We start from the raw sequence: 12,171 nt of genomic DNA, 5'->3' as shown, positions 1-12,171 counted from the left end.
GCTAAAACTAAAGATCACACCCTTATGCCTTTTTCTGTGTGCTTGTTTTAATCGAAGAAATTCACAAAGTACGAAGAGTCAAAAATCAATACAGTCAATATTAAAAGCATTAATTTACAGTGATGGATGGTGTTGTTCTTTTTAAAACACACACACACACACACACACACACACACACACACACACACACACAGATGAACAGCACCTTGCAGGGAGACCAGAAGAGAACCACTGTTGGGGTTCAGGGCTGGAGGTCCACATCTCTAGGGCTTCCACAGGACATCAGCTTCTTGCTAGAGGATTTATGACCTTTCCAGCTCCAAGGATGTTACTTTTGTCCCAGTAAAGTTGATCTTTCTAACCTTTCTGTGTCCCGGGAATATTAGTGACTTTTCTCATTGCTATGACCAAAATACCTGACAGGAAGCAACCTGAGTAGAGACTTGTATTTAGCTTTGAGTTCTAGAGAGTACAGTCTGTCCTGCTAGGAAGGGAGAGGCTTGGTAACAGGAGCAACAGACATCACATCACAATATGTCTCAGGAAGTGGGGCAGGGATATAAGCGCTCAAGGCCCACCTCCTTCCTTTATTGAGGTGCTACGTCCCAAAGGTTACGTAATCTCCCAAACAGCGCCACCAGCTGGTGACCAAGTGTTCAAACATGTGAATTTGGTGTGGGGCGGTTCATATTCAGACTATAAAACTCACAGTGTGAAATGAAAAAGATGGGGGATTTAGAGTGGATTGTAGGTTTCAAAGAGGTAAATTTTGGACTTTCTACTGGTGTGTGTGTGAAACACACACACACCACCACCACCACCACCACCACCATAGACATTAACCAATTTCCTATGCAACTCCTCTCAAGAGGCTTGCCTACTGCACAGGACTAGCTGTCCCGTCCCTGCCAAGCAGGTCACACCTCTTTCAAAACTCTCACTCGGACTTTCAGGAGACAGGAACACAGGTATTAGGAGCCTTATCCTGTCAGTAGACCCAGTTGAAGGAGCTGCCAGCTCATGAATTGTGATATAAATGGAGTTGTTCCCACAGTCTGGTCTTGTAGCCTCCGAACACGTTTGTTTCACAGACACTGGTTAATTAATAATCCCCTTTTCTGTGCAGCTAAGGATGAGTTAGTTGTAAGAAAAGAGTCATGTGTGGTTTTTTCAGATAAACATGTGTGAATGTTTATCCCAGGCTAAAGGAAGAGAAACAAAAACATACAGAGCTAAACAGTTGTTGTGCCTGACTTTTCACATTTGTGGTTTTTATTCAAACCTCACCATAATCTCAACAGGACAGGGATCTTGGCGTAAAGGTCTCCCCTCCACTTTTACAGATGGGGAAACTGAAATTCGTAAGAATAATTTTCTTCTGATAATCAGTTATTGGGAGGGGTGGGGCTAGGATTGGAGTTTGGGTCTGCTGACTTTCAAAATTCCCGTTCCCTCTGCTCTTCCACAGAACAAAAGGCAGAAGATTAGAGTTTCCATTGGCCTCACTATTTGCAATAGGGCTATTAATAGCTTTTGCATTTTATTATCTGTTTGTGTGTATACACACACACCCCCGTATGTACACCTGTGTGGGTACTCATGAAGTCAGAGACAGCACTGGATCCTCTAGAGCTGGAGTTTCAGGTAGTTGTGAACTGTCCTGTGTGGATACTGGGAACTGGGGGGCGGGGGGCTACCTCCCCAGTGATGCTATTAAGGTTTAACAGTCATAATATTCCAAACTTCTGAGGCCTCGCTCTTTGCAGGCCATACAATTCTATGTGACCATTGTGTTCTTTCTCAGTTCAGAAATGGTAAATAGTTGGATTTGATGCTAGAAGTCGTTTTGGTCTCATTCCTGTCTTAAAAGCAATTTTTCATGGGTTCAAACTCTTGGACTTGAAAAAAAAAAAAACTCTGGAATTGAAAACAATGTGAGCTTTGTCCTCAAAAGACAAACTCATAACACAGCAGATGTTCCAGCCCATGACAAAAAGCATTCTTATTAACTTTTCAGTGGGGGAAAACATAGGCTGTTGTTAGGGCTTATTATCCCTGAGTACTGGGACTATGGCTTCTCCTGCATGGTCCATTTTCCACCAAGCTCATGGATGCCAGAACAGTATCTCTCAGCACTGGTGTCTACTGTTCTACCCAAGTTTTCCCTGGACCAAAGGGCACAAGGAGAAACAATGTTTCCATTGCTATTCATTCTTTTATCTACAAACAATCAGAGTAAATCCTGTACCACGTCTGCTTCCCTTCTCAGCCCTTGAGAGGAACTGCTATGGTTCTTGAGATGCAGATATTAACTAATCTCAAGGAGCAGCAAAGCACTGAGATGCCTCCTCTTTAAAGATGAACCTGAGGATGCTGGGTTTCCCTGACCCTTCCTTCCATTGACAGGTAGCAAAACTAGGATTCCCATTCCCAAAGTCATGTGAATGTTATTGCTGACTTACAGAGCTCTGGAGGGTGCAGCTCTTCTGTCTTCCTGTTAGAATCACCCTCTGACTGTTTCCTTCCAGGGAAGTGTATCTTGTTCCTTTCCTATGATTTAAGGATAGGTTTTGTGTTTTTGTGCCTCCAACTCTTTATCCAGTGTCTAATTATGAACTTACATTTGTTCAATAGATGATTTCAACTCACAATAGACTACCAAACTCAAGACTTTCATACATCCAACACCAGCAGAGCAAACAGAATCCTGAGAGTCTGGAGAGTATTATGAAAGAATTTGGCCTATAGACACATGACAGATGCATGCAGAAAACTGATATCACCATATCTCTTCCATTAATCATCTTGATATCATACTTCTATTTGAGCAAAAATTTTGGTAAGTTTTCCTTAACCAGAGGAAAAGGTGAGTGACCCGAAGTCACTAGGAGACACCCTGAAACAACTCCCAAAGCAAATTTCTTTCACAGAAAAAAGGCAAAGATAATTTTTACAGTACAAAAATTTTATTTTTTGTTAGGATAATTTAAAGTTTAAAACTGAAGTAGACATATTCATTTTACAAACAAGATATTCTTTCATAAGGAAGACCATTAAAAACAGTAAACAAAAAAGCTGTCTTTACAAAAAGCTCTGTGCATAGCAACTTTATACTGTATGTAACTGACAAAGCAAAAAAAAAAAAAAAGACAACAAAACTATACAGTTTGGAAATGAGACCTTACTGTACAAAAGGTAAAGATAATGGTTTTTAAACCATGCAGGTTGAAATGTGCAAAGAAAAACTGGGAAGAATTTCAATGCTGTAAAGAAATGAGATAAATAATGCAGTAAGTAGTCCCTTTAAATGAAAAATCTTACACAGCTCCTCTCAAAAATAGAACAGAATTTTGTCATTACCTATAGAGATACTTGTCTGCCAAGTGGCACAAAAATAACCTGGGACCAGAATCATTTAATAGCAATGACTAAAGAGGACAGAGTGGCTTTGTTTTTAATTTATTAGTACACTAAAAATAACCCTTACACACGTTTGTACAATTAAATAGATCTGTGGCTGTCGATGTCCTAGTGAATGGTCAAAGATGTCCGGTATTTAGTTACACACAGTCTTCTGTGTAAAGCTACTGACAGATTCTACGATCATTCTGGAGACAGTACTGCACTAATCCTCATGCAAGAGAAAGATTCACAGGTTCTAAAAGCTATGCTACTTATTAAAAAAAAAATGAAAGGAAGAAAGAAAGTTCTTAGGTTGGATTGGCTCAAAGCCAGGTCTAAACATGCTTAATTGTATTCTGCCTCCATTTGGGATGGTAATGTTCATATTCCACACATTCTCTCCCTGTACCAGGTTGTTAGCCAGGGACGTTTTTCTCATGCATTTCCGTATATTTTGGTGCTGTGAGCCCTGACTATGAAGGACTGTCAGCAGTGGTTATGAGCATGCCAGGCTTCTAAAATTGTGGATTCTCATGTGCATAGAAAAAAAAAAACGTCATATTGGGTAATTCCAGAGCAAACTGAAGGCAAATAATTCAGTTGAGGGTTGGGTGAGGACATGTGCCAGAGGGGCAACGAGAGGGTCATCTAAAATTGGCTCAGAAGTACTAGTGATGGGTACTTTTCCATGAAAGCTGCATCAATTTCCAATGCTAGAAGCCTAACCAAGAACCCCAAGCTAAGTCAGTGGAATCAAAGAGAAGACACCTAACCTGGAAAATCATGACATCCTATTGGCGAACCAAGCAAGTCTAGCTGCATCTCCAGGACCACACACATTTTCAAGAGTCTACCACTGTTAGCAACTACCGCAAGGTTTTCCCTGCTAAGAACTAGGTAGGTAGCACAAGGTTCTCAGGGCAGACTGGCTAACTGCACCACTTGGAACACAGCTGCCACAAATCTCCCTATAGGAGAGCTGCTTAGGGATTTTTGAGTTCTTTCTTCTTCGCCCTATCCCACTCATCTCAGAAACAGTGTCAGGTGAGACACATGCTTTTCCGAGGGAGTTTAGTAACATAAAAGGAAATCTCTGCATAGAAAGGAAACAGTCAAAGACTGAGTCTTAAGAGTCCAAGAAACATAACCAACCTCCCCAAGCTCTTTCTGCAAAGTTTTCTGGAGCTTCCTGCCTCCACTCCTGAATCAGGTACCCAAAAGAGGAAGAACTGTACGACTCTGTCGGAGAAAAATTCTGAAGAGTCCTTGGTCAGTTGTAGCCATGTGGCTTTGACCTTTCTTAGAGGTGAGATACTTCTTGCCTGAGGATGTTCGAAACTGAGATGGTAACATGGGGACTCCCTACATTGCTCAGGGAAGAATGTATTTTAAAATGCTTCACCAAGAGTGGACACCACAAATGATCTGTGAACTAGAAAGCAGATCTGGGAATGAAATGGTGGATTGAAGTGTTGGTGTGCTGGCGTTTATCCGTGTCTGGTTTCTGTGGTGGATTGTTCTGTGGGAATCTGCACAAGTTACATGTTCTTGTGCATCGGTTGGTAAAATGATGAAAAAAGTGGGGGATGTGGGATGTAGGATAAGAATCTAATAAGCAACTGTAATAACAACACACCTTTAAAACTGGTCACTACGTGTGTCAATTTCATTTTACAACAGGAAGAGAAATTCTTCTCTTCTTAAAAAAGGTCTTAATTTCTACTTCTACTTACAATAAGTTACACGTTTATTTATTTAAATAACTGTAAAACATTTTAAATTTTTTCCCTTTTTTTTTAAAGAGCTTAAAGTATAAGCAAACACACATACATTTCCTCATTCAATTCAGGTTTCATTTTTAAGAAAGTCTTCCATGCTGGTACCCTGTTTTGTTCAATTTTTTCTGCATAAACTAAATTGGTATCTGAAAGGATTCATAGAAAATAGAAACTTTCAACTTTTTTTTTCCTACAAAGAAAAACAAATAGTATCCAAAATATTAAGCATGAATGTTTGCCAATGTTTTTCTTAAATATCTTACAAACATAGGAAGGTGGTTTTTGTAATGTTCATAACAAAGAATTGCGTTTCTGCTCTTAGCACTGACCAGGTCAATGACATTTCTCTGTTCTTGTCTCCAAAAGGGTCAGTTTGTGTAGTGACTGTCAATGCTTCATGAGGAACACGAGACCAAGACGGCGGCTCTCTGCCTTCCCAAGTCTGTCCAACATGGCCGCTTGGGGGCTCAACTCTCCCCAACAAGCTCAGAGTGCTTCCTTCATAATTGGTCCATTGGAATAAGTAGTTTTGTGCTATGAGAAAGCAGTTCTTCCTCTCCTTTACATCGGGGGTACAACAAGTCCTGTCATGGCTGCAGGAAAAGAACAACACAGGATTGAAACATCAAGACTTTGTCCGGTGAAGTGGATCACAGACCACGGAGGCAGGAGTGGGCATGATAGACTCTAATACAACCCGGGGAGATGGTGAGGTGTTCATATGTGAGTGGGTTTTCTCCAGGACCGGGTTAACAGAAGCTTTGCTGCTAGCAGCCTATATCAGGTCCCCATGCTTGTTTGACAGGCACTTTAGGATTTCTGTATGTTAATGGATCATCTTGGATCAAAAGAAGTAAACATGTAAACCAAATTGTGATAGACGTGTCCCACATCACTAGGTGGAACCAGTAGAAAAACTCAGGTGCTGCGCCGCTTCCTAGGCATCAATGATAACAAACCAGACTTTTCTCTCCATCCTAAGGGTCTTCATGAACATTGTACCCTAAACCGGATTAGTGCTTTAAAAAAATGTAGTTTGTTCTTGTCCAGTATTCACTGGTGGTACATGAAGCTATTCCCTTAGAAATGCTAGTCTCCGGAAGGCGTTCACTTAGTTAAAATTTGGTTGCGGAGAGTCAACCTAGTCAGTCCCCATTCCCTATGCCCTATTCAAATACATTCCCCACTGCCTTCTCTGTCTAGTCAAGAGGATGTGGATGGCACTTCTCTGGGTAGAATGAATCCCAATGTTTTCCCTCTATGTGGGCATGAACAAAAGGGGTGGATCACATAGCAAAACACATCCCTCTGACCTTGGCTCTGTTGTAATAAGCCTGGAGAATTTTACTTAGGAAATTACCAAAGTCCTCTGTATCCAAACTTCCAACCATCTCTACAATTTGATTCCTGGATCTCTCTTATCTTATTTCTCTTATACATTGCATGGAGAGGAATAGCAAATCTTATACAAGTGTCTTTCTGAGCAATTCTTACCAAGATGCCTCTAAGCAAATGACCAAAATTCTGACCATTCATGCTGTCCCAAGCCCATCTCTTTCTCTTTCTCTCTCCCTCCCCTCCCCTCACTCCTTTTCTCTACCCCAGTTAGTTCTCTCGGGCAAAATTGTCAGCTGTCTGTTTCCCTGCCCATACAGCCTTTATTGAATGTTTGTGAGATCTGGATTAAGGTCTTACACAGCTAGCAAAGCCTTAATTATTTTTGCCTGTATTACTATATATTGAATCGATGTAAGTTTTCAATAAAGGCAGTTCAATTCTGGACACTCCCTGATGACTTGGAGATATAACAACTGCTGTAATTATACAGGAGTATAGGAAGCTTGTGTGTGTGTGTGTGTGTGTGTGTGTTTCTGGAGGGAGCTAGAAAATGAATCATACACACAGCATATAAGATCACCTTGACAATCTATATTCATCAACTGTAAATGCCAGAGAAGAAAGCAGAGAGTGGGACAGAAAATGCTGTAACAATAGTGTTTAGGTGGCAGAACACTGACTCATTCCTACCCCGTTACACTCAGTGCTCTTCGGCCCTTCCTCTTCCCAGGTACAAGGTTTTACCAAGTTGTACACAGAAGGTCAGAGATGTTCAAGAGGCTTGAAATCACACATTTAATCCATGCCCTTTTTCTTGGCCCACCTGGCACTAGATGGGCTGGAACTTTGCCAGATGATGGCCTTGACTTTGTCCTTAGAGCAACCATACCCAACAAACAGAAAAGTGGAAATTTTGGGAGAACATTTTCATTGGTGACTTTTGTAGTTGAGAGATGCTTAATTGTGCATTGTCTGGTTCATTTTCACCTCTAGCTTTTTACAAAAAAAGCAATATTCTCCCTCTGTCCCAGTGGCAAAGTAGATATGAGGGAAGGGTGGGCATAGAGAAGAAGTTCACCACTACTGTCCCTGGAGAGCGTGGATTGTCAGAGCACACTCTAGAGTCTGAGCGGCCAAATTCAAGTCATTAGTTTCTTGCTGCATGGCCTCAGATAAAGCCATTCAGCTAAATGGGCATAAGCCACAGGAGGAGGTGTCTGTGGGGCACTCAGCGCGGTGCCTTGCATACAGGACAAGTTTTAGGGAATAATGTCTACACTGTGGGCCATGATGCTGGAGCCTCCACTTCCTCACACCATTCTCCTTTCAGCTGAAAGTTGATGAATGAAGACAGGAAACTTAGAGAGCAGAGACATCCTCACCAAGGGGAGCGGTGAGGAGAAGGACACAGCAGCCATGCCCCCTGTGGTGTTTATTGCCCAGGATGTAAACATGATCCTCATGGAGAAAATTCTAATCCCTCTCTGAGTGACAGGAAGGAGCTGGAGGGTGTTTGATGAGAGACAGGGAGGGTGGAGACACTTAGTTATAAGTTGTATTGTTTCTCTATGACATCTGGATTTTTTTTTAAAAAGTTTCATCTACTATACAGATGTTTCCAACTACCCACATGTTGGGTGGCATGGAGCTCTAGGAGCCTAGTCCTACTGAGAGGAATTCTAAGTGGCTATTTTGAGATGGGTTTCCAGTAACGAACTTGCCAGTTTCTCTCTCATCTCTGTCAAAATGTCACAGTCCCCTCTTGATGAAGGGCATAGATGTGTAACATGCCTTTCAAGTTCTTTCTGCTATCCACCCTCCCCCCCCAAAGACCTGGAACACACAGGCTTTTAGCAAGCCACCAAGATCTGGGGTTCCCAGAATGGCACAGCCTATCCCCGGTCCCCACATAGCTCTGCTGACCAACACTGCCTGTCAGGAATGTTTTCGTGTCAAGCCCCGAGAAACAGCCTAAAATAAAGTGGGTCTCGAGTGAGCTGGGGTGCTCAGCAGTTTCCAATTTGCTCTCTTGCCATCAGCTGCCTCCCGTTCTTGGAGGGATGATTAGATTCTCATGTACTCGTCACATTTGTGTTACGTCATGTCATATTACATTTTAGGACGTTGCTCAAAAGTGGGTTTGACGGGTGATATTAACATTTTTGTTCTTCAAAACAGTATAGCTCTTCCCTCTTCCTTCCCTACCTAACCCCTTGATCAGGCACCTGCGATCAATTTGGCTAGCACAGAACCCGAGTTTTTGCTCCTGATGGATCCTTCCACATGTGCCATGGGAATGAACATGAACTGCAGATGGTAAGCCAATTAGATAAGAAATAACCACAGGCAGCATTTGAAGGGATGGACGGGCGCCTTCCAGAAACGGTGAATGGCTCTACCTTTGGAAAGCACAATCTTGAGCTGCCCAGATGTTCCTAGGTTGAACATATGCCTCTCCCACCATTAGTTCCATGCCCTGCAGATGCTTGGCTTGTCCTCATTCACCCCCATACTAACCCAGCACTAGGTGTAGCATCAGGCCAGCACATCTGCCATTCATGACCCACCATGAACCACAGGAGCTCTGTAGGCAAGTGCTCAGAGCTATTGCACCAAGCTGGGGTGCTTGCTCTCCCTTTGCAGACCCCTGGACACCTGGATCACATGCACCCGCAAAGTAATCTTTTCGCTTACCTCTGAATCCGTTCCCATTGCCACTGGAGCAGGCAGGCGAAGGGGAGCCTTGGGGCCTGATGACAGGGGCAAAGGCACTCTTCTGTTTGACAGCAGGAAAAACTGAAGAGGAGAACGGGAGGATGGAGGACGTGCTGGAGGAGCCCACAGTGGGGCTTGAAGACATAACTGCAAGCAGAGGTGAACATTCTTTAGGAGGGGGCTCATCAAGAAGCCATTGTTTCATAGCATGCACATTCTCCTCAATTTGATTAAAAAATTATTAGTTCCCAGGTAGTGCTCCAGGTTCCAGTGATTAAAAACAAGAGCAAACTTGAGGGACCTTCATACCAATCTTCCTTGGGGCTGGGTCACTTTACATCCCCATCAGCCACAGGTAAGAGTTCCTCCCCCCCCCATCCTTACCAGCATCTGCTATTGTTTTCTTTGTGGTCACCATTCTGGCTTGGGTAAGAAGAAATCTACATATTGTTTTATTTTGCATTTCCCTCTCAACTAAGGCAGTGGAAAACTTTTTCACAGGTATGGCACACCTGCTCATATATCTTTCGAGAATTATCATGCGTTACGTGAGCCCATTTACTGATTGGGCTGTCAGGAGAGCATCGTGTTATGCAAGGTAAGTCAGATGCAGAGACACAATAGCACATGCTCTCTCAGTTGTCCCTGAGTCCCTACAATCCTTTACAAGTACATAAAGCCATTATGTATATGCATGGACATGTATGTACATGTACATATCACCATATATGTGACATGAAAGCAGAAGAGAGATGAATATGGATCATCAAAGGACTTGAAAGAATGCATCTATCTGAACCCCAAAACTGTATACAATTACTATACACCAATAAAACAGAAATAAGAAAAAAACCCCACTGAATGTGATAATCTTATTTCTCTGCCCAGGAGGGAGAGACACATATAACAATCACTGTGGCAACGATCCCATTAGAGGAAAAAGGAAGGCCCTATGAGAAGACAGGATGCTTTTCCAACTGGAGTTCAGGGAGGCAGGCGTCAAGGTTGGAGGTAGGGTGTGAAAAAAAAATCTATACAGCATGGGAAACTTCATTTCTTCCCCCCCCCCAAAAAAAGCAAAGTTCTATGTGGAGCTCAGAGCCACCTGGCATCTCCCATGCCTAGAGGTGTGACATCCAGGGCTAAGATCGCCCTGGTTGCCCTCTCTGTGGACTACTTCTTCACTCAGTGTGGGAGTTTATTAATATTCAGAAGATGACCTCCCTCTCTGGACTTTCAGTGCACTTGGGAAATAAAGCTGAAATTCAGTCTCCCCTGACATAATGCTCAGAGAGAAACCACCAATATTAACAATATTAACATTAAAAATGACTTAAGGGGAGCCAAAGGCGAAGTGTGGTAATTTCCAAGAAAAATAAAGGCAGTTTAAACAGTGATGGGGCCCCACCCCTCCATGGCACACACTCCATTGAGTTACATCAGACGGGAAGGTCTTATTATTTGTTACTAAGCTTGCTCAGAAGGAGCAGATGAGATGGAAAAACAGCATCAACAGCTAAGTACAAGGTGAACTGAAGGTCAGGAGCTTTGGTACCCCAGGGTAGACGCTACCCGCTCTTTCTCTGCATCTCAGTTGCACCACTCGCAATCACAGACAGTATGTACAATATAATGTCTTTCTTCTTAAGGATTTCTTTTATTATTTTTAATTGTGTGCATCTGTGTGTGGCCATGGCACATGAGTGCAGGTGTCCAAGGAGTCCAGAAGAGGGCATCAGATCTCCTGGAGCTTCAGGTAGTTGTAAGCTGCTCCATATGAGTGCTGGGAGCTGAACTTGGGTCCTCGAGAAGAGCCCTAAGAGATCTTAACCGCTGAGATATCCCTCTAGCCCTCAGAACGATATCATTACAGCAGAATCATAAGCCTAAGAGAGCAAAAAGAGCTTTTTCTACAGAACACTCATGCTTAGGTAGTGCTGATTAAAAAGCTGTAGAGAAAGACACACTTGAGTAAATCTCTTCCATTTTTGCCAATATAAATAGAAAAAAACATTGGAAAGGAGGGCAGAACTTCGTGTCGTGCTTGAGCATGGAGATGTGTGAGAAACTGGACCAGTTCACCACACTGCACAAGATGCAGGACTCGGCACTGGGGAGGGATCTTGTTTATGGTTCCAAGCCTAATATCATCTTCTAGAGCGTTTGCTTTAGAATCAATAAAACAATGATTAAAAAACTGCTTTTCCCTTCCCTTAATATCAGAGTTAGAGGCCAAAGAAAGGCTGAGAGTCAGTAACCTCTGGTCCAGACCATGGTCTAACCTCTGCTACTTTAAATCCTCAATGTAGACACCAAAATGACACCTTAGTTTCAGCTGTTGGAATAGCCTCAATCAAGCATAGTAACAGAGAAGGTTCCTTTTTAAAATATGGTATTATTATTAACTCTTTGAAAATTCCACATGTGCGTATAGTATATTTTGGTTGTTTAGATATGTGTCTATATTTACACATGTGCACACATGGACACATAAACATAACATATGAACATACACACACATACAGCACACACACACACAACACACATGTACATACAACACATGTGTACACATAACGCATGTACACACACATAAACACATGTACATACAATGCATATGTGCACAATTACACACATGATATACACACATAAAATACATTTATATACATATGCATGTGCATATACATATATCATATGTACACACAGATACACATGTATATACATATACACATGTATATACACATAAACACATGTACATATAATACACATAAATACACACATGTATATGCACATAACACACATACAGACATGTACACACACATATATCACATGCACACACATGTACACACATAACACATGTACACACATAGACACGTGTATACTCAAATATACACATATACAACAAAAAATGTACAAACACATACAGCACATGTACACACAT

General features: G+C 42.1%; 1 protein-coding gene across 1 annotated transcript in view; it reads right to left on the bottom strand.

The window, feature by feature from the left end:
• Positions 1 to 2,945: 2,945 nt before the first annotated feature.
• The window catches only part of Ebf2 (EBF transcription factor 2), a 77,968-nt gene continuing 68,742 nt past the window's right edge, over positions 2,946 to 12,171 (bottom strand). The window contains exons 13-14 of the mRNA XM_028758709.1: positions 9,213 to 9,380; positions 2,946 to 5,773 (exon numbers count right to left, since the gene is read on the bottom strand). Of these exons, the coding sequence (XP_028614542.1) occupies positions 5,742 to 5,773; positions 9,213 to 9,380 (200 nt within the window). The 3' untranslated portion in view covers positions 2,946 to 5,741. The remainder of the gene's footprint in view (positions 5,774 to 9,212; positions 9,381 to 12,171) is intronic.

The sequence above is a fragment of the Grammomys surdaster genome, unplaced genomic scaffold, assembly GCF_004785775.1.
Source record: "Grammomys surdaster isolate TR1022 unplaced genomic scaffold, NIH_TR_1.0 126219, whole genome shotgun sequence".
In the NCBI taxonomy this organism is placed as follows: domain Eukaryota; kingdom Metazoa; phylum Chordata; class Mammalia; order Rodentia; family Muridae; genus Grammomys; species Grammomys surdaster.
This window is presented reverse-complemented; position numbering and strand designations above follow the sequence as displayed.